The sequence below is a fragment of the Mustelus asterias genome, chromosome 25 (genome assembly GCF_964213995.1).
Source record: "Mustelus asterias chromosome 25, sMusAst1.hap1.1, whole genome shotgun sequence".
NCBI lineage: Eukaryota > Metazoa > Chordata > Chondrichthyes > Carcharhiniformes > Triakidae > Mustelus > Mustelus asterias.
Genome location: NC_135825.1, coordinates 7,800,177 through 7,823,244, shown reverse-complemented (window position 1 = coordinate 7,823,244; position 23,068 = coordinate 7,800,177). Strand labels below are relative to the sequence as shown.

Sequence of the window (23,068 nt, the reverse complement as noted above, 5' to 3'; positions counted from 1 at the left end):
TAATTGCGTATAATTTATGGTACAGAAATAGGCCATTCAGATCAGCTGGTCTATGCCAGTGCTTATGTTCCACACAAACTTCCTCCCAGTTTAATTCAACTCTATCAACATGTTGTTCTAATCCTTTCTCCTTCATGTACTTGTGTAGCTTCCACTTAAATGCATATATGCTATATGCCTCAGGGTGGACAATTGACTGATGGAGCTTTTTCCAAATCTGTCAATATTTTATCAGTGTTCAGCTGTTTGCTGCATTTACAGCCAGCTGTGCTTGTTTAGCATGTCAGTGTGTCTGTCATGACTGAAATATGCTTATTCCCAGGCTGGACGCAGCATCGCATTTTGAGACGGGTGTTTTTACACACACGTCCCGAAAAAGCCCAGTCAACTGGCAAAAGAAGCCTGGACACATGTGACAAAGCGTATTTTCATTTGGAAACTCATCCTACACGAAGGCCACCTATGCTTTTACTCTATAAATGGATAGAGTGCTGCCCGTAGGCCGCTCTTCCAAGCCTCACATCTTGAGAACATAAGTTCCTTATTGTACATTTGGAAGGAGAGGATTTCATTAACAATATGGTTTTCACTCATTTGATATTTTCCTATACATTCTAATAATGCTATAAGTGGATTGTATTAATATTTTGTCATAACTGTTGTTGGATACAGCAACTAACAGTTGTAGTCCGAGCCTGTAATTTGTTGTATTCGGGGGGTACAATCAGAATCCAAACAGTAATTCTCCTTGCACTCTTGATTCCAAGAGATAATATTGCACATGGGGGCTCTTCACATTCGTGGATTAACTATTCAAACCTTGAATTTGTGTTTTTTTTTTCAGTTGGCTGATCTTGCTATTTTCTGGTGTTAATTTGGATTTTCTGTATTAAAAGTTTTTATTTTAACCTGAAGTTATTTGTGTTCTGTGTTAACTTTTGCGCTAAATTAATGTAGCTCAGTGGAGTGCGCCGTTGTAATTAATGCATCACCAGCTATCTTCAATTCTCACTTATCAGAACGGAATAACTTGAAGCTTTGGGCTAATTGGTACCCAACTGTACTTTCCAGTAATTTCAGAGCTGCGTAATATTCTGTGACATTTTGCCACACGGTTTGGTTTGAATGCTGCAAACTAATTTTCTTGTTGCTGAATCAAGGTCTAAGTGGTAAAATGTTGGCTGTGATTCAAGTGCCAGTTCACCTATGAATGTTTGTAGGTGTTAAGTGACCAAGCCAGTAGTGTCAGGACTGCATAATTTTAGCAGATTGATTGCAACAAATGTGCAGAGTGTTTTGTAAACACTTTTGGGGGGGTGGTGGGGGGGAGGCATGGGAGCAGTCGCCTTTATGGCCTTGCATGATATTGGAAATTCTTTCTCAATCAATTCTTGTGTCGCTTTGGCTGACTGAACAAACTTGAAACAGCTGTCGTTAGAGGATGGCTGATCAGCACCGTTTCCTGCCAGCATAAATGTATCTAACTGGTCGCATTCTGGCAGCTTTGATAATGAAAAGTGTGCTGTAGGTTTTTTCTGCTTGAATTCGGAGGCTGACTTCAACTAGTGGTTTGTGAGTGACGGTCACTTTTGGCCTGAATGGATCATGTTGCAAGTTGTCTGGTTAGTGAATTACCAATAGGATTTGTACCATAGGGCGTTAGAAGCCTCGACTTGAGAGCTCAAGTAGTGCAAGCAGCATGAAGCATGGTCTGGAAATCTCTGATTGCAGTGTGGCAGAGTCGGATTGCACCAGTGGGATTGTACACGAAGGAGAAAGAAAAATAGAGGGGAAAATACCTTGCATTTCCTGAGCGTTGAACTGCAGATGTTAGTTGAATTTTACAGTTCTCGCTTGAGCGTAAGTGGGAAAGGCAAAGTAGTGAAGTATCCTTTTGTATTGAGTGTAATGTTGTTCTGCGTGTTTTAACGATATGTAGATGAGGATTACATATCCTACAACAGGGTATTGAACTATCGACAAAGTAACACCGACAAAACTCAGCTTCCTCCAAGAATATGCGAAACATTTGGCAGACCCAAGGTAACATTTTCACATTTAAATCATTGCTTATGCTCTCCTCTGTGTAGTGCCCATGATAAATTAATGTTTTTTTTAACAGAGCTCGACTGTGTATTTGAAGTAGCATTGATATCAAAGATGGATTAAGTATTGTAAAATAGTGAATGCATCACAGTTTATAAAATACCTTTACTCCTACACCAGTGGTCTTTTTAAACTTCACGGCCAATATAACAATAATAACTGGTCATACTGGATTTGTACAGTTTGCTATGGGAATTCATGTTGGTCTGAGGTGGCCTCTAGGAAGGAATAAGCATTTCATAGCTTTGTGGCCAGTAGCTGACCTGTCATGCTGCCACATCTTGCATTGATAAGCACCCAGTGTCAATTTACAATGATGCAGCTATGGAAGATCAGAAGCAGCTTTTGTGCTCATTGCAATTTAATTTGCTATTCCATTCTTCAGAATAGTTATTGTGAAGCTCTGAGTCAAGGCAACATGACTGTGGAAAATGGAGAAACTGCACACGTAGCAAGGGTTGTCAGCCGCCTTCAGGCTGCTGAAGATCTATTGAAGCAAAGAATCATGGAACCGGAAACATGCTGGGTTTTAATGTTTGCAGTTTGTATTTTTTACATACCTATATGTTGGATCATTATACGTCACTTCTTTGTGTGTTGTATATATGATACCCATGCACACTTGCTTTATTCCAGATTGACAATGGGTTGGTCAAAATTTGTGGTATCACAGTCATAATTAGTTGGGAGTTCCCTCACAATGTACTGGCACCTGTTCCTAATCTCATGTCATTTTTTTCCCTACAGTCCTTTTCATAAATAAAATGAAGCTGTGTAGAACCACATTGCATTTCTGTGCTCTGAGTATAATTTTTGCAGAGGCGTTGCGTTATAGAAATGCTGGTGAATGATCTGAGATTAAGGGAATAAATAGAATGTTAGCTTAAACTGTGCATCGTGCACACGTTGCCATTTGTACATTTAGCGTGAGAGATGCTATAGTTAAAGACTTGGTCTGTGCAATTCATCAAGCATTGCAAGATGGTTCTATTTAAACCAGCAGGAACCGGTTTCTATCGGCTCTTGTGCTGCAGCATTTGGAAAGAGCAGCCTCTTTATTTTCCTTAACTACTGCTGACAGAAGGGATTCCTTGTGTTGAGGGCTTTCTACTCGAGCAGTGGTGATGATCACAGACCGGATATTTACTTGATCGATTTTGTGCTTTGTGACACGGGGGATATGCAGATAGATCATTCGTCTGCGGGTGGAAGAATTTTTCTGCTTAATTCATTGCTGGGAACATTTGTGAGTACTACATGTTTTATTGGCATGCATGGGTTTAAACAAAAGGTTCGTAATTTGGCATCTCCATGTAGCAGTGATGCTGATCTGAGCAATGAATATTGACTGTCAGTCTCCAAATAATGATTTAGTGTCACACCATTGGAAATTTCCACTACATTGGTTGCTTGAAATAAGATCGACCGTGAAATATGTTTAATGTCCAGTGCATTCTGTCGTCCGGTCAATACCATTAACATGATTCTAGTCCACTAATTATAGCTTTGTACATTTTATAGGGGATTGTGTTACTGTAAAACTTTAGGAATAAACTGTGGAGTGATTGAAAACACTGTTTCCATTTGTATTGCCATATTGTCAGAATTTTTAAAACAGCAATATTAGCCATCATCTCTATGTTGGTATATCTCTTACCAGTCTTTTCTCCTGGCCTTGCTGCTTCTAGCCATGCTGCCATGTTCGGTGCATATCGTTCCTTTGTTTAAAAATAACAAAATATCCAAAGAATTGAAAATTAAATCCGGATGTTCTGCATTTGGAAATTACTTCATCAGTTGAATTCCATCCTTGTTATTATTTCTGATGTGTTTTCTCTGCACTTAATGCTGTCTGCCCCCTCATTGGGATTTTAAAAAAAATCTAATGTTAGTCCACTCTACCTTAAAGGTGCTGACATTACTGCTTAATCCTTTTTGACAGAGATTTTCACATATGCTTGTTTTTGTGCAAATTGGCTGCCTGGATGGATGGAAGTGTGGGTTACCGGTTCTGACTCATATGTTTTGTTAATTCTACTAAAATACTTTTCGCTCATGGTTCTCAATATCACAATTTAAAATTAACAGTTGTCTGGGAGAATGGCATCTCGATACTTTGCAACAGGTCAATGATGTTGTAAAACACTTTGATCAGTGATTCATTGACTAAAATGGTGCTCACACGTGTGTGTCTACATGTTTTTAAAAGATGCCGCAAAAAATGTTTTTAACTATCAAATTCATGAATCTGCAGTCTTATGCTAGTTGTTATTCCATTGAAGTCACAGACTTATTCCAGTGGAACATTAACATCACAGTGTAGTGACTACACAATAATAACCCAGATGTTGTGTTCGATTCTACCATGCCAAAATGGTGCAATTGAATTCATTAAATTGCCTGACATCTTAAAAGGTGTACAAGTTAGTATGGTATAAACAGAAAGGGTTGATATGCTACCTTAACTTAAAATGTGAGACATCCAGAGCAGGCTTATCCAAGGCCTGGCCCACAGGCCGCATGCGGCCTACCAAGTCGTTATTGTGTCGACAACTGTCCAACTCCAAAACGTCCCTGACAGAATTTTTATAAGTGCTCCGGGATGGTGGGCAACCACTCGTGAGCTTGCCAGCATAAATTGCGTGGAGAAAGCAGCCTCTGATTGGACAAGTTGTACGTCATAAGCTGCTGGTTAAGTATTTTCATATCATGGCTTTTGTCTGCAGGAATCAAATAGACAGGTGGGTTCAATGGGGAGCAGGCAGGTTGGGTCTGGCAGACTGCAGAGGGCTGGAAAATGTGGGCAGTCGGGCTGAAGGGGGAGAGCAGCGTTTGCGGGTGGGGGTTACTCCAGAGCAAGCAGGCAGGGGTAGTGCAGAACTGTCTCAGATCCGGCCCGGCCTTGGTGGAGCCCTGGGGAGGGCGTAGTGCAGGCGGGGCCCTGGGGAGGGCGTGGTGCAGATGGGGCCCTGGAGAGGGTGTGGTGCAGGTGGGGCCTGGGGAGAGTGCCATAAGACATAGGAGCAGAATTAGGCCACTTGGCCCATCGAGTCTGCTCTGCCATTCAATCATGGCTGATATTTTTCTCATCCCCATTCTCCTGTCTTTTCCCCATAACCCCTGATCATCTTAATGCGTGCAGGTGGGGCACTGGGCATTTTTATTCGTTACTCTTTTAAGCTTAAATTGATAATCTATTCTGCTGTGGAGTCAGATCAATACTTTAATCATCCACTAGTTTACTAGTGTTGTGAAGCAAAAACTATTTTAGCACACTGCTGCAGTGGGTGATGGGCAATAACTGCTGGCCTTTCCAGTGATGATCGTGTCCCAAAAACAAGTGTTTAAAAATGCATGTCTGCATTTCAAGCAAACCTGGATTCTTAACCTCGCTTTTCCAATTCAAAACCAAAAAAAGCATTTTATTTGACAAATGTTCACATATTGCTGACCTCCATGCATTTTCTAAAAAGGGATTTTTAGAACCAAGTATACATGCAGGGTGTCTTGTCGAATTCTCTTTTAAACTGACTTACTTGTTGAAGGATACACGTGCAAAAAGGAAGAAAGACTTGCAGTGCCATCTGTGGCTTAGTTGCTTATACACTTGCCTCAATCAGGTTACGGATTCAAATCCCACTCCAGGACCTGAGCGTAGACTGCGGCTCCAAGTGCAGTCCTGAGGAAGTGCAGCACGTTGGTGTGGGACTTTAAACTCAGGTCCTGCCTGCCCCCTCAGGTGAATGTCAAAGATTCCATGACATTATATCAAAAGGAGCGGGGGAGCTAACTCAGTGTCCTGGCCAGCAGGTATCCCTCCATTAACATCATACCACATTCTGTTTGTTGGAATTTCTATGCATGTATAGGTTGCCTACAATTCAAATGTACTTCCATCAGCTGTAAAAGAAAGTCAATAAAAGTGAAAGACTCATTATAAATACAATACTTTTTTAATAGCGGCTTTCCTGACACAACTTCCCAAAGTGCTTCGCAGCCACTTAAATACTTATAAAATGTAGTCACTTCTGTAAGTATTTGTGAGGGGGTGGCATAGTGAAATTCAGTTTAAAAAAAAATGATGATCTAATCCAAAATAGCTATTTATATGTATTTATACAATGTTGAATGTACGTGAAAAGATCTTTCAATCCTACACAAGTAAGCTAGGAAAGTGAAAAGAACTTGCACTCTACCCCGATGATGCAATTTAATCACAGTCCAAGAAGCATGCTTTGGTCTCGAGTTTCAGTTTGCCATCTCAGACATACTTGTACCTTACTGCGAAAGGTTGTCAATTACTTACACATTTGCATCTATTTTCTTCCCCAGATGCAATTTATTACTCTGTAGCATGGAAAGTAAGTGAGCCTGCTATTTCAAGCCTGCCTAGACCATTGTGTTTATTCGTATTGTGTAAGAATAGTGGTTGGTAACTTGGACTCTATTTTTCAGTGGGGAAACATTTTGATTCTGTTCACCATCTTGGTCTTGCAAAGATCTCTGAGAGATCTTTGCACAGCTGCATAAATGTGGTGTGACACTCAAACACAGTGTCCCTACATCAATGTCAAGTATGCCACTGACCACAGACATGTTAAAATGGAATGAATAAATAGAATCAGATGGGAAGTGTGGATTCAGATTTGGCGAGGCTGTGACAATGGTGTCACGTGACATGGTCGAACGATGAACACCAAGTTAACACTTGCAAATTAATCCGTTACTAAGCAAGATGCTGCATGTCCTGAAGGCTACTTGCTCCACTGATGCTGAGAATTACTCTTCCTGTGTGCTGCTCAAATCTTATTAAAATTCCAGCCTTTCTATTCTTAGAAACATAGTGATATGCTGTGACGCACCTGCTGATTTATTTTGAAGTGTTCTATTTTAAGCCAGGAGTTGCATTAGGTTTTATGAGAAAACTGACAATTCTAGTCATTTATACACGTTCAGTCCAACTTAAAGGCAGAATTTGAACCAGTTACAAGATCAGTTTCTCTTGACAAATGAGAGCGCTGTTTGTGCATAATTAATTATGATCTAAATTATTCAAGTTTTGTTTCATAAAATGTATTTTCTAGAAAGAACTGAACTCAAGTTGTCACCAATCAGATTTACCTCGTCTACTAGGGATCTGCATAATAATGACTTCTCTCCAATATTTTTCATTTGATTATGTAAAGCTGCTGTGACAAAGATGAAATAATGCTTTGTGTGTAAATGTGTTTTATGTTTGTTGTGTCACCTGTATCACCTACAAAACTGACCAAACTGAGGTTAATTAACTCACCACAAACTGAGGATTAAACCCAAGAACTTACTACAGCATGAAGTTCAGCTGCTTACGTGGTAAACCCATTGAATTCATTAGATTCTTTTTAAGAACATGTTCAAAATGAAAGCTAGTTCATTTAAATTTTGACCAAGTGTGACATCAAGGAATCCCAGCAAAACTGGAGTCCATGGGAATCAGGGAAAACTCTCTGCCAGTTGAAGTCAAAGGAAGATGGTTGTAGTGGATGGAGGTCAATCATCTCATTCCCAGGGCATCACCTCAGGACTTCCTCAGGATAATGTCCTTGGCCGAACGATCTTCAGCTGCTTAATCTTCACCTTCCTTTCATCATAAGGTCAGAAGTGGGGATGTTCACTGATTACATAACTTTGTGACTTGTGTGACTTCTCAGATACTGAAGCAGCCCATATTCAAATGCATCAAGACCTGGATAATATCCAGGTTTGGACTGACGAGTGGCAACTAATATTTGCGTCACGAGTGGCAGACAATGACCATCTCCAAAAAGAGAATCTGATAATTTCCCCATGACATTTAATGACATTATCATCACTGAATCCCCGTTATCAACATCCTAAGGATTACCATTGGCCAGGAACTGAACTGGACGAGCCATATAAATACTTCGTCTGCAAGAGCAGATGACAGGCTAGGAATCCTGCAGCAAATAACTCACCACCTGACTCCACAAAGCCTATCCACCATTTAGAAGGCACAAGCCAGGCATGTGATGAAATATTCCTCACTTGTCAGGATGAGTGCAGCTACAAAAACACTCAAGAAGCTTGACACCATCCAAGGAAAAGCCGTAATGTTGTGTTATTGGAACTGTTCCACGATAGCATCGACCGAATATGTTCTTCATGGTAAGGAAACAGAGGTTGTTATTTTTGTTCTGCCAAGGTTTTGAGCTTTCATAACATATTAAAGTTTTCTTGTTGCTACATGTCTCATTAGATTTGGACAATATGTCCATTGAACAAAAGTTATTCTTGTGAAAATAGAAGACACTTAATATCTAATTTGCTGGCTCAATTCACGATATCCAGAAGGCTCAGATGTACTCACAAAAGAAATTCTTATATTGCAAAATACTCTGATGTGACTTCAGAGGTACTTCGTTGAATGTGGAACACACTTGGATGCCACTTGGATGGCCATATATTGTGAAAGGCATTATATAAATGCTCATCTTTATCAAATTGTTAAATAGAAGCACGACCTTGCAACTCAGGCACATGGAGTGGCACTCTCCTCTCGTAAGTTTGTCTGTTGAGTTTCTTTTTTATGATGCATGTTCCCATACTGTATTTGAGTGTGGCTGTCTCTCTCACAGGATTCTGGTGATGTCCTCCCAACTCTGGAGTACAAGACTTCAGATGATATCCCCTTCATTTTGCTCCATTCTCATGTCACACACAATTGTGGTCATTATAGACCAAAATGCCTAAGGCTCCAGTGGTTAAATGGTCTAATATACTCCTGATGAGTATAATTTGTTGCTGGTAATAATGCAGTCATGTTTTACGAAGTGAAGATGAGGTAAAAGTGCCCTGTTAGTTGTGTTAATCAGATGTTTCCTGTTGATTAATCATGGGACAGGACTGAATTGAAGAAGGGCAGGTTTTGGCTCAGAGCTGCAGTGCAGAGGAACTCAATAGCATTTGAGCAGTACCTGAAACATTAAAGAATAACATTTGCATCAGTTGATAAATGTGAGCAAATAAAGCAGAAATGTTTATCGTACAGGGAGATGTGGGAAATGCGAAGGAGATGCTTTTGTCTTGGTGGCCGAATGCAGACAAGAGTAATAGAAACACGAGAGTAAGTCAGGTTTTGTTATCTTAAACTGTACGTTGCCCGACTATCCAAAAATGGGCCAAGAGTCAGAATTGTTATTGATTAATTGTAAAATGGACAAGAAGCCATCAAGATTAAAGAAAGAAAATGTATTTATATGGTGTCTTTTATGGAGTCGGGATATCAAAAGCACTTCGTGGTCAATGAATAACCTTTTGACGTTTAGTCACTGTCATTAAATCTGATGTGGAGGTTGGTATTTGGAAGAAAATGTGGTTCTGCATCTCAGTTAACTTTTCCATGAAGGTACAGCAGAGAGTCATTCCAGACCCAAACCAAGCGCTGAGAATTTTTTTTCTCTCATCACATTTGTTTCCTTTGTAATTCAAACTTGTGCACTCTAGTTCTTCCTTTTATGAGCGTTAAGTTTCTCCCTTTCTACTCTATCCACCTCACTCATAATTTTGAACACCTCTATCAAATCTCTTCGGCACCTTCTTTCCAATGAGAACAGTCCCAACCTCTCCAAGCTCTACATTCTTGTAAATCTCTTCTGCACACTCGTCACTGTGCTCACTTCCTTCCTGTAGTATTGTGTCTGGAATCTGGAGCAGACCAGCATTTACAAGAATGATGACAGAAATGATTGACTTCAGTTATGTGTAGAGACTGAAGAAGCTGGAATGTTTTTGTTTGAGCAGAGAAGGTTCAGGCGAAATTTAGAATCGTTCAAAATTGAGGGTTTCAGAGAGAATAAGTGGAGAGAAACTGTTTCTCTTGGCGGATGGTTCTGTAAACAGAGAAGACAAATTCAGATAATTGACAAAAGAACCAAATGGGAGATGGGCGTTTCAGAGTATGTTTACGACATATGAAATATACAGATAGTCGCATATGCAGCAGTAATTTTTATCAAGGAATTGGATAGATAATTGATAAGAGAAGAATTGCAGGGCTCAGAGGAAAAAGCAGAAGAGAAAGACTTATTGGTAGCTTTTTCAAAGGAGCAACACAAGTAGGAAGGGCCAAAAGGCCTCCTGTGCTGTAAAATTCTATAATTAATGCAGAATTTTATTTTAGTATCCTAAAGTGAGAAAGTCCTGGGAACAGGACCAGCATAGAATTAATAAAATTAATGTTTTAAAATCAGATGAGAGTAATTTCAATTCCAGTGCCTGAAAAATATACTGCATTAAAATTTTCATTTTTGCTTCGTCCACTCCACTTCTCAAATCAGCAGTAATGCTTTCGATATCACGGTCAGTATAAAATTGTGATTTTCCACTGCTTTAGTCCTAGGTTTGCTATGAATATTATAAAGCTTAACACTGATTGCGGCGCCAGATTAAAACATCTACTCATCAGTATTACGTTTTTCAAAATCATGTCATCAGCTCCCAGTTGAACTGATCTAAAACAGATTGGTTGGTTGAGTTTTAGCTGATGGAAGTATTTAACACCACTGTTGGAAGGTACTGTGATGTGGCACCTGTCATTTTGCTGATAGTTGGTATTAGGAGATGGCAGCTTCCAAGTTATAAATGGAGTGATTGAAAGATGAAAGGCATTAGGGAACCGTCATAGTCTAAATAAAGGTGCTTACAAAGCAACCTTCAGTTGCTAAGGTGGGTTATAAACCAGTACTAAAATAAACAGTTGTGGGTAAAGTTAAATTACTAGGTAATATGCAGCTCAGAGAATGCAAGCATTTGGGCAGTCAGAAATGAGAACAAAGGTGCAGTCAGCATCTAGAGATAACATTTCAGGTTAGTGGCCTGAAGAAAGGTCATTGGCCTAAAAGGTTAACTTGTTTCTCTGTCCACAGATACTCCCAGATCCATGTGAGTTTTTTCAGCATTTTCTGTTGTTATTTCTGATTTCCAGCCTCTGGGATATTTTGTTTTTGATTTGTCAGTCAGACTTTGTGGAAAAACAGCAAGCTGGCATATGGCAAAACTGTTTCACGCTTATTGTTAGCCTGCCTATTCCTTTACAAATGGACTTGTGCACTTCCATCATTCTTATTATTTTTATTTTGGTTTGGTATCTTTTTCTTACCCAATCAAATAATGCATTCGTTGATGTCCTAGTTAACAAAAAAACATTTTCAACTGCTTAAAACCCACACTTAAAAAAAAAAAATTATTTCATGGGATGTGGATGTCGCTGGCTGGACCACCATTTGTTGTCCATCCCTCACTGCCTTTGTGAAGGTGATCGTCTACTGCCTTTTTGAACCGCTGCAGTCCTTGTGTTGTAGAAACACAACACGGAGTGAGTTCCAGAGTTTTCACCCAGCAACAGTGAAAGAATGATGATTTATTTCAAAATCTGGATGGTGTGTGACTTGGAGGGTAGCTTTGCGGTGGTGGTGTTCCCATGAACCTGCTGTCTTGTTCTTCTAGGTAGTAGAGGTCATGGGTTTGGAACGTGCTGTTTGAAGCAGGCTTGTTGAGTTCTTGCATTCATCCTGTCGATGATGCATACTGCTGCCACCGTGCGTTGACGGTGCAGTGGGTGTCATTCAAGTGGGCTACTTTGACCTGGATGGTGTCGAACATTGAGCTTCATGAATGTTGTTGGAGCTGCACTCATTCTCTGGAGAGTATTCCATTGTAGATGGTGCACAATTTTGGTTTTTGCTTGGTGTAATCTGCATTTTATTTTGGCGACTCAGGAGATGAGTTACACTCTGCTGTAATTTACATGCCCCCTCGATTGAACGCACATCTGCCGGGGGCATGTAAATTTCAGCCCCAATTGCTGTCCAGTGACAATTATGGGAAGCATTCATTTGTGAATGTCGAGTCAGCCTTGGGCTTGACTGAATGCAACAGTGGCATTGAGGTAAATGATCAGCCATTTAATTGAATGGACCAGGCTTGAAAGACCAAATGGCCTAAGAAACACATGAGTAGTGGTTGCTTGGACAAGGGAGAGATGTGTTGCTCCAGCCTGTGAAACTACACTGCATGAATTAGTGCCTTAAGGAGGAGAGTGCAAATATGTATGCTGTTTAGCTTTAACACCTACACTGAAATACTGAAGGAGCAGTTGTGGAGAATGATGGTTATATTTCAATCTTTTGTCACGTAGAATTACTTAAATCTTGTTTTATGATGTGTGAATGGAATTGTTGCAGTCTTTCTTTATATCTGTCTCATGACAGTCCAATAAATGTAGAAGTTGGCAGTTGTCAGATTCTAGTTAGCAGAATTGTCTTGTTCCCAAGTTGTGTTTAAGTAACTCTGGTATTGTTGAGGATCTGTTTTCTAAAGTATGTCTTCAATTGCTGTATTGTCAGTTTCAGAGGTTAATTGTATAAATTAAGGTTGTGTTTACAGGCTGACGAGGGGCTCTCGGTGTATAATTGGGGAGGCGATAGCGAGACTATTAATCCAGAAACTTAGCTAATGTTCTGGGGATCCGGGTTCGAATCCCACCATGGCAGATGGTGGAATTTGAATGCAATAAAAAATATCTAGAATTAAGAATCTACTGATGACCATGAAACCATTATTGATTGTTGGAAAAACCCATCTGGTTCACTAATGTCTTATAGGGAAGGAAATCTGCCGTCCTTAATTGGACTGGCCACAGCAATGTGGTTGACTCTCAACAGCCCTCTGGCAGCTAAGAATGGGCAATAAATGCTGGCCAGTCAGCAATGCCCATGTCTCACGAATGAATAAAAAATGCACATTTCAAGAAACATTCCCTTTTGTTAGATTCATAGTCCCTACAAGAAAGACATTGGGACCATGAATTGGATTCAGTAGTTCCAGTTGAACAGTGTGCAGACGCAGCATTGTGGAATCCTGTGCAAGGCATCAACTTTATGGTGAGATTCCCCATATGTTCAGTTGCCAATATCCTCCACCATGCTGCCTGTGGAATGTGCAAAGCTTTTCCGTTTAATGGGAGTTGCGAAGAGATGATACTGACCTATGTATCATTTGCTCGTCAGGGGTTGTGAAGGCAAGAGCATTTGTGGATCAAGTGTGATGGTGAGGATTGTGCAGAATGATATAGTTTCAATGTAGTTTGTAACAATTTTTTATAAGTTAGCTGAGCTCAGTCTGAGTTAGTAAAACAAACATATCCAAACAAGAAACATCCGTCAGTTTAACCCACTTGCTTCATTAATCAAGACTTGATCCTTTGATCATTTTGCTCCCCGATAATCCATATCTCTCAACGATTTTTATAAAATCATTAAATGACCCAGTTTTCTTTTGAATATTACAATTGAGCCAGTATTTAGTGCATGTTGGAACAGTGTATTTCCCAAGTCAACTTTGCCTATGTCTTAATCATACTTCTTCTTTTGCCTTGGGTAGAATTTGTCTGTTTTATTGTCCGTGAGCTCACCTTTGCGTGAGGTTAGTGTATTTTGTTTACTACAGATTTATTTGTCCCAGTTTGAATTATTTCAGCAGCAAACTTCTGAGTGTAAAAATAAAGATGGTTATTTATCACAAAGTTGTCCAGAGATTAAAACCATGACGTGTCTCTTGCAAATGCAGATGAAGAAACAAATAGGTTTACAGTCGAGAATTATTTCAGTTTTTGGCAGCAGACCTATGGTTTCTTGGATTAATTGATTTGATTTATGCATCAATTACTCAATTGGATTAATTGATACTTTAGCTGGTGTCGAAATCTTGTAAAAGCAGACTGTTCTCTCTAAGCTGCAAGGCTTCTTGTATTTGGATTTCCAGGAGGTCAGTCTCCATGTGAACTTGGAAGGTCAGATGAACATTAAAGTTTACTTATTAGTTACAAGTAGACTTACATTAACACTGCAATGAAGTTACTGTGGAAATCCCCTAGTCACCACACTCTTGACAGCTGTTCGGGTACACTGATGGAGAATTTAGCATGGCCAATGCATCTAACCAGCACGTTTTTTGGACTGAGGGGAAACCGGAGCACTCAGAAGAAACCCATGCAGACATGGGGAGAACATGCAGACTCCACACAGGCAGCAATCCAAGCTGGGGAATCTAACCTGGCTCACTGGAGCTGTGAGGCAGCAGTGCTAACCACTGTGCCACCATGCTGCCCAGTGGTGGTGCATTGGCCATGTCCCTAGACTAATAATCCAGAGGCCTAGGCTACTGGTCTGGGGACAAGATTTGAATCCCACCATGACTGTTTGTGGAATTTAGATTCAATTAATAAATCTGGAATTGAAAGCTAATCACAGTAATGGGTTGGCCCAGTGATAGCACTGCTGCATCTCAGTGCCACAGACCTGGGTTTGATTGCAGAATGTCAGCGTGGAGTTTACACATTCTCTTGGCTGCGTGGGTTTCCTTCAGATGCTCCAGTTTCTTCCCAAAGTCCAAAGATGTGCAGGTTAGGGGGATTGGCCATGCTAAATTTCCCCTTGGTGTCCAGCGTTGTGTAGGTTAGGTGGATTAGCCATATTAAATGTGCGGGGTTACAAGATTGGGTGGGGGTGGTAGACCTGGGTAAGATGGTCTTACCTTTAAGGGCATTGAGACCAATTTGAATGTTTTCATTTGCTCCCCTATTGGGATATTCTGCAGTTGCATTCTGTGCTAATAACCTCACCTTAGCCAAGACATGAAACAGCAAATATATTACATTGAAAAGAGATCAATGGAAGGAAACGGTTACGGCTTTCGTTTACTCCTTGTTTGAGGAGACTCGATCCGATTTCAGTACAATAAGTTGTTTAAAAAAAAGCTTAAATCCAAATTTATCAGGTGGTACTTATCCCAGCGTATGGAAGAAACTAGGAGGGAAATTTGACAATCGTTGAGGGACTCACTGAATGTTTGTAAGGTCTTTCGGAGAATTAGTGCAGACTGGATGGGCCAAATGGCTTCCTGGACTGTTGGGATAGATCTCGGTCTGGAAAACTATCACCGATTCTTGTTCATGTTCGTTTAGCACCCACTGAGTTTCAACTTGATCATGTTTAAGCAGAATGACGAGTCTGCTGGTGTGCTATGGTCCCTTCTGTTGATGGTCCATCGTTAGACAGATGTGTGGAGTTTACAAGTGCCTGTAATTGGCCATATTTTAATGGGGTATTTGTGTAAATTTCAGGACTATTTGGAGCTGAGTGCAAAGAGCTTGAGAAGCTGCAGCCATCTTGAGTAGCTTTTAAAAAATATATATATGGCTTTAAAATTTGTAATATCTTCATGCCTATACTGGCCATGACACTTCTGTTTTCATGTGGACTGTCTTTTTAATGTATTTATTGGCTTCCGTAATCCCCACTTCTCTGCTGAATGGTTTCATCTTCCTTAATCTTGGATGTATAGCTATCTGATTCACATGATTAGGTTCACAGCATTCGTCTCCTGGGGGACTTATTATAAGTTGGTAATCTGTTATCTGATAGGACGAAGCAGCTGCGTAAATGACTGCACCATTTGTACTAAACTAAGTGTTGCAGTTGCTTTTGCATTCACAATAAACTTACGGTAGTACTTACCCAAAATATGTGTAGGGAGCTGCTCTTGGATAGATGATACAATTTCTGGCTTACTCACATTTTGCGTTCCGTTTTGTCTGCCTTAATTCTCCCTCCTTGCATCTGACTCGAGCCGATCTATGTTATCTTGACAGCAGTTGGTATTAGTGGGGGGCAATCAGGTGTAAGGTCCGTGCAAATCGCACACAAACACAGACACACACACAGTTTTAAGGGCATTGAGACCAATTCAAATGTTTTCATTTGCTCCCCTATTGGGATATTCTGCATTTGCGTTCTGTGCTAATAACCTCACCTTAGCCAAGGCATGAAATCGCAAATATATTACATTTGCATTGAAAAGAGATCAATGGAAGGAAACGGTTAAGGCTTTAGTTTGTTACTTGTTTGAGGAGACTCGATCCGATTTCAGTACAATAAGTTGTTCGAAAAAAAGCTTAAATCCAAATTTATCAGATGGTACTTATCACAGCGTATGGAAGAAACTAGGAAGGAAATTTGACAATCGTTGAGGGACTCACTGAATGTTTGTAAGTTAGCAGTAGATTTGAAACAGGCTAATGTGGTACTAAAATTCAGAAAGGATGACAAAACTGACAGCAAATCTAGGCCCATAAATCTATCTTCAGTTCTGTATAAATAATGGAACTGATTCAATAAAGCAATCTTAAGTAAGTTGTACAATGGCAGATCAGTAAACCACAATCAAACAGCTTCAGAACGTGCTCCTGCCTGACCATCTTTCTTGGAAGTGACATTTGCATGTCCTATGGTAAAATCTATTGCCTACTGTACTTTCCAAAAGACATTTTAAAAGGTTCCATGTACAAAGGCTCCTAATTAAGCTTAAAACAATTGGAATTCTGGTTGAAACTTGTGAATGCTTAAGAAATTTATATAAGGATGTAAAACAAAGGAGAGCAGCCATATCAATGTTGATGGAGGCAGGGTGTCTTGGTGTTCGAACATTACTGTATTTAATTGACAGTAATGACTTTGACTTGGAGGTCTTATAGCTCAGTGGTAGCCATTACATGCCCTTGACATCACCATCCCTCAGGCTTGGATGGGGATAACGCCGCCCAAACGTAGGCTGAATATATATGTATTGATGATGGCAAAGCACCTAATGATACCTTCATGCAAAGGTGTATATTTATACTCCAAATCCCAGTGCAAACGAAATGCAAAAATATATACAGTGGAAAAGGGGAAAAATAAGATTATTTACAATATACCACAAAGGAGGTACCTTTGTGGACCAAATTAACAAACAATTAACCAAAGACAGTATGGCTTTACAGATAAGAACTCCTAACTGCCCCTCGTCCGAAACACACACAAATGCCATATATGCTTCAAATAACGTACATCATTATAATCGCGTGAAAGCTAACAATCCAGATTTTGATGCACATAAAACACAATAAATCTAAACACGAAAATAAATAACTTAATGAAGCACTTTGAAAAATACCCACGACAATGGAATCTCCCAAGCACTGATATCTGAGCATGTGCGACTTTGGGACAGACACGATATTGCCGGCTCTAGTTGCCTTCAGTTGGCTTAGGTCCTCGCACAAGAAACCTGTAAGCAACAGACAGATAGATAGCACAACAAGGAACAAGACAAACAAGCCAAGTAAAATAAAAAAATGTCCATTTGTGAGCTTTTAATCCATCAAAAGGCTGGTGACAGGGTTCTCTGTCACAGACTGAGTATGGCAACAAGGAGCCCGAGCAAAACTGAAATCAGCAGGAATAAGGGGGGATGGATCTCCCCGTTGGTTCAAGTCATACCTGGCACGGAAGAAGATGCTGGTTGTTGGAGGTCAAACATCTCAGTACCAGGACATCACTGCAGGAATTCCTCAAAGTAGTATCCTATTCCCAACCATCTTCAGCTGTTTAACCAATGACCTTCCTTCCATTTTATGGTTAGAAGTGGGAATCTTTGATGTTCAGCACCATTCAGGACTCCTCAGATACTGAAACAGTCAGTGCTCATATTCAGCAAGATGTGGACAACATTCAGGCTTGGACTGATAAGTGTAGGTAACGTTCGCTCTACATTGTCTGGTAATGACTATCTCCAACTAGAGCGAATCCGGCCATCTCCCCGTAACATTTAGTGGCATTACCCATTGCTAAATTCTTTGTTCTCAACATCCTAGGGGTTGTCATTGACCAGAAACTGAACTGAAACCAGCCATATAAATACTGTGGCTATAAGAACAGGATGAAATCTGGGAATTCTGCAGCCACTAACTCATAGAATCATAAAATCCCTAAAGTGCAGAAGGAGGCCATTTGGCCCAACTGGTCTGCACAGATTCTGACATCTTACCTAGGCCCTTTCCCATGCCTTTTCCCCGTAACACCACACATTTACCATGACTAATCCATCTAACCTGCACATCTTTGGACTTGCCTCCTGACTCCCCAAAACCTGTCCACCATCTCCAAGGCATGAATGAATATAGCTCCAATGACACTCAAGAAACTCAATATCAGCCAGGATAGAGCAGCCCACTTCAATGGCACCCCATCCACCACCTTCAACACTTTGCCGCGAACGCACAGTGGCAGTGGTGTGTACCATCTACACGATGTACTGCAACAATTCACCACGGCCTCTTTGACAGCACCTTCCAAATCCATGACTACCACCACCTGGAAGGACAATGGCACCAGATGCATGGGAACAACACCATCTGCAAGTTATCCTTCAAACCACACACCATCCTGACTTGACTATATTGCCATTCCTTCAGTATCACTAGGTCAAAATCCTGGAATTCTCTTCCCAACAGCACTATGGACTGCAAAGGCTCAAAAAGCCAGCTCGCCGCCACCTTCTCGAGGGCAGTTAGGGGTGGGTAATAGATGCTGGCCTAGCCAGTGATGTCCACATCCTTTGAAATATTTTTTTACAACTCTCTGCATCTTAAGCTCTGATTCGAGTTTCACTCAGTTTTTTGATGGCCAAACAGGTTGATTGTCAACTAAAATCCTTCTAATCTGCTTACGGGAGGCAGTAAGAGTGGGAGAGTCTTCTGATCAGGAGCTGCAGAAGGTAACAGCAAATCACTATGGGCCAAAACACACACATCGTTTGCCACCAATGTTCTCTGAGGGCATGGTACCAAAGAGAAAGAGATTAAGAGACTTGGACTTTGAAATTTAATGCAAATTGAAAAAAGAAATGTTGCGTGCTCCATGAAGTATTAAATTTCAATGCAGCTGTTTTCTCCTGTTGGGATTTGACATCATTGATCAACTGTGCTGAATGGATACAAGATGATTTTGTAAATTGTATCTTTTTGGATTTTGGGGGTGAAGATTTAATGCAAAAAAACATTCTGGTGTCAAAGATTTACTGACATTCTCACATTCCATGAAAGAACAAAAGAAAGGACAATAACTATCATTAATTTCATTCTCCGGAGGAATACAACATGTTTGTTGATGGGGTTTTTTAAAAAGTTGAAATATTTGACAGCAGAATGGATTTTTTCTGTGTTAGATATTTTAAATCAGAGCGGACAGAAGACATTAAAAAAAAGTCCCTTAAGCAATAAACTAAATATGAGTTTAAATGATTGAAATATCTGACCAGAACATAAAATCACTTTTCCCTTTGATTCCAAGTCTGCTGAATGCTTCTTTTAAATTCTGCACTGACATACAAACCTCATACCATCCTTATTTTGCAATGTTAAAATATGTGCTGTAGCTATTTCTGTCAGCAGCCTTTGCATCCATCTGTACAGAAGTCTAAGTAGCGCAGCTCCCAAGAGAGATGTTCCATACTGCAGGCTCTTGGTCTGAACCACTAAAGTGAAGCTGAATCTGACAGGGGAGTGGAACACAGGAGGAAGCTCAGAGAAATGTAGATGTTCAACTTCGAGCATTAATCGTTACAAAGCACTGCTGCTGTTGCCTTTAATGATGTGCAGGTTTTACAAAACAAATCAAATGCATTAAACATCAGCCTTCATATTCATTTGAAGTTACAGGCCAACCCTTGAAGATAATAGATAAATCAAGTTCAAAGCAGCTCCTGGTTCTATTTCATTTCATTCCATGCTAAGTGATATGTTTAAAGAACAGCATAGATGCTCTTATGGGCAGCAAGAAGAGCAGTACACTGGCTTCCTGAAGTGATCTGCTCATCTCTGCAAAGAACCCTCCTCAGGAGCTGGCAGGAGATAGAAAAAGGAGAAAGACAGAGGAAGTGAAAAGTGGCTTTTCAGTCAATTAGCCATGCCAGGCGATGAGGTGGTACCACCAACAGCAGATCAATTTCACCTGGATACAGTCAATGTTCTTGCTTTTCACAGCAATACGGTAAAACCAGATTTCATCTGTATATTTTTAAACTTCTAGCAATTGCTATAAATCTTGAAGAAGGAAAGTATATGTTGAGTGGTAGAAGGAAACATTGATTCAACTTGATTTTTTATTTTGTGGTCCTCATGGCCATTTTCCCCACACCAGTTTACACTGCCCTCAGGGTTGTAAAATGGAAAGGTATTTTTGACAAGCAAGCGTACAGAGCTTTACTACAATTTCTCTGCATGAGCAGTGGACTTGAAATGATGGTGCAGGTTCTCTCAGGCTGATCAAGAGCTTAAAACACAATCCAGGTCTAAGTGCACGTCGAAGGGTGTTGGCATAAACAAGAATCTGGGTAACCCATCAAAAACAAGACCCAGGATAATCCATCAAAAAGCTTCTTCACTGAACTTGTTTGCTATCCGTTCCTAGTCCAAGCAGTGTGATTGTGATATTCGTCAAAGGTTTATCTTTGAAACAATCTGTGTGTGAACTTCAAATTTGGAGGATCTTTTACATTAGCATGGTTGAAAATTCAACACATCAGTGCTCTGAAAATAATTGCAGACTGGATTTGTCTTTTTGGGAAAGAGGTGCAGGAAAGCTGCTGACCTGGCATTTAATCCTCTTCTACTTTCACATTTTGTGAAGGCTGTTCTTTTTGTCTGAAACATTTTCTTTTTGTGCAGAGGGAAGGGATTGTTCACATTAGCTCTTTTCTTGGAAAATTTATTTACCGTGGAAATAGAAGCTCTTGAACAGCAGAAACCAAGAGTAGAAATTACACGGTGATTATCTTTTATTGTGTGTGGATTTTCAAGGCTTTTGTGAATGATGGATGTACTTAAGGAAATGGATAAATATTGTAACTACTATATAAAATCCAAATATTAATTAAATTAATATTGATTTAATATGTAATCAATATTAAATTCAGTATTAATTTAGTATTGAAATTAAAGTAGAATGAAGACCATTTATGTCCTGATGATGAGCCTGCATCTGAAACATGGTATGTTATTTGCGATATAAACTATATTTCACCTGTCAGCGGAATGATGGGGGTTCAAGTATTCTAAAACACGGTGTTCCACCAGAATTATTCTGACAAAAGGTTAAGCTGCTTCTTTTATCTTAGGTAAAGCCTCAAGCCTCTGGTGTGTTTCTAGCACTTACTATTCCTGATGCCAGGTTTTCAGCTTTTCTTGTTCATTAGTTCCTAATATTGTACTGACAGTATGTGAAACAGCTATCACTTTGCCCCAATCCTTCAAAAACAGGAACTAATGTGCAGTTCACGCAAATGATTAAATTGCTGTTCCATGTTCAGTTATAAAATGTGTTTCTTGGCAATAATTTGTGCTTGACTGTACAATATGACACTGAAATTTGCAGAAGCCCATGTTTCACTTCTGTGATAAGCTATTCCTGATTGGAAAATGTTGACTGGCCCATCAACTACTAACGAAATTGAAATTGAAACATAGTTAACTGAAAAATATCAATAAGGCTTCCATGCATTTTAGCTTTGTGGTGACGTGTAATAGTTCATTTAAAAAAAAACCAAAAGGTCACTTGGCCAGAATAGCTGAGGAACACAGAAAGGGACCAGATTTGACTCTTGGTGTATTTTGAAACCACTTTTGGAGGGACACAATTGAACTAATTTGTTTGTAGGTTATAAACGGGTGAGCAGATAATCCATCGTTCCTATTCCAGAGCTTTATCCAGTAATTGTTGCTACCTATGATGCTTTCTGTAATTGCATAAGTAGTTGATACTTCGGTTGAGGCTCACAATCAATGGTTGGCCATTTGGGCAAGCTATCACGGTGGTGCAAATGCCTATCGAACTGACGCACAGCAAGAGATGAATAACTTCAGAAAAGGGGCGAAAAGAATTGTTGGGGAAAAGCTGTTCATCGTTTGTTTATCTATATTACATTCATTGTATAATTAGAAGTTGTCTTAATGAGTGACAAGCTACAATAATTATCCAATGAACGAAGCCAGTAACTAGTCTGGGCAGCTGGAGGCATTTAACCAGTCATACCCATCATGTGCTTTCTATTTAGCAGTTTCAGAAATGTTTAATTTTTTTTTCCCTCTGCCTATTCTTTCTCCCCCCCCCCCTCAGTGTTCACACAATTCTCACATTAGAGGTTCGAGCAGTTCATTCTATGGGAATGTGGAATTTGAAACACAAAGAGCAGTCTTAATCTTATTGAATGGTTGAGCAGGCTGGAGGGGCCGAATGGCCTACTTCTGCATCTATTTCGTATATTTGTGTGTTACTGGTGCACCATGTTGGAGGAGGAAAACCATTTATGCAGTATTTTATTACATTTCTCCGACATCGCGGAGCATTTAATCAACAATGAATTAGTTTGAAGTGCACTGACTATTGATTGAACAAATGAGGAAACTCTTTTACACAAAGCAAAATCTCTCAGACAACTAATATGAACGAATGTCTGTTTTTAGTAGTCATGATGTGGAAATGCCGGCGTTGGACTGGGGTAAACACAGTAAGGAGTCTAACAACACCAGGTTAAAGTCCAACAGGTTTATTTGGTAGCAAACGCCACTAGCTTTCGGAGCGCTGCTCCTAAAACTAGTGGCGTTTGCTACCAAATAAACCTGTTGGACTTTAACCTTGTGTTGTTAGACTCCTTACTGTGTTTTTAGTAGTTGCAGACGAGGAAAGATGATCCTCCTGTTCCTCTTTGAGTAGTGTTTTGGAATTTTTAAGATCCACTTGAACAGGCAAGCAAGACCTCAGTTTAACACTGGATAAAAGCAAATTACTGCGGATGCTGGAATCTGAAACCAAAAGAGAAAACGCTGGTCTGGTAGCATCTGTAAGGAGAGAAAAGAGCTGACGTTTCGAGTCCAGATGACCCTTTGTCAAAGCTCCTCCGTTTAACATCTCCATGGAAGTGACACTTTGAACAATTTTATCACTGCCTCGGTACTGCGCTGCTGAACAAGCTTGGGTTATAAGTTCAAACTCTGGGCAGGGTTTGAGGCCACAAGCTTCTGAACTGG

The 23,068-nt window shown here is 40.1% G+C and overlaps 1 protein-coding gene across 4 annotated transcripts in view; it reads left to right on the top strand.

The window, feature by feature from the left end:
• tmcc2 (transmembrane and coiled-coil domain family 2) overlaps positions 1 to 23,068 on the top strand; it is a 141,685-nt gene that overhangs the window by 81,148 nt on the left and 37,469 nt on the right. Inside the window, exons 1-2 of one of the 4 annotated variants that reach the window (XM_078242050.1) lie at positions 1,518 to 1,886; positions 3,191 to 3,352. The exons of 2 other annotated variants lie outside the window; for them this stretch is intronic. In XM_078242050.1, coding sequence (XP_078098176.1) covers positions 3,287 to 3,352 — 66 coding nt within the window. In that variant the 5' untranslated portion in view covers positions 1,518 to 1,886; positions 3,191 to 3,286. Of the gene's footprint in view, positions 1 to 1,517; positions 1,887 to 3,187; positions 3,353 to 23,068 lie in introns of those variants that run through there. One more of the 4 variants, XM_078242049.1, reaches the window with a different exon arrangement.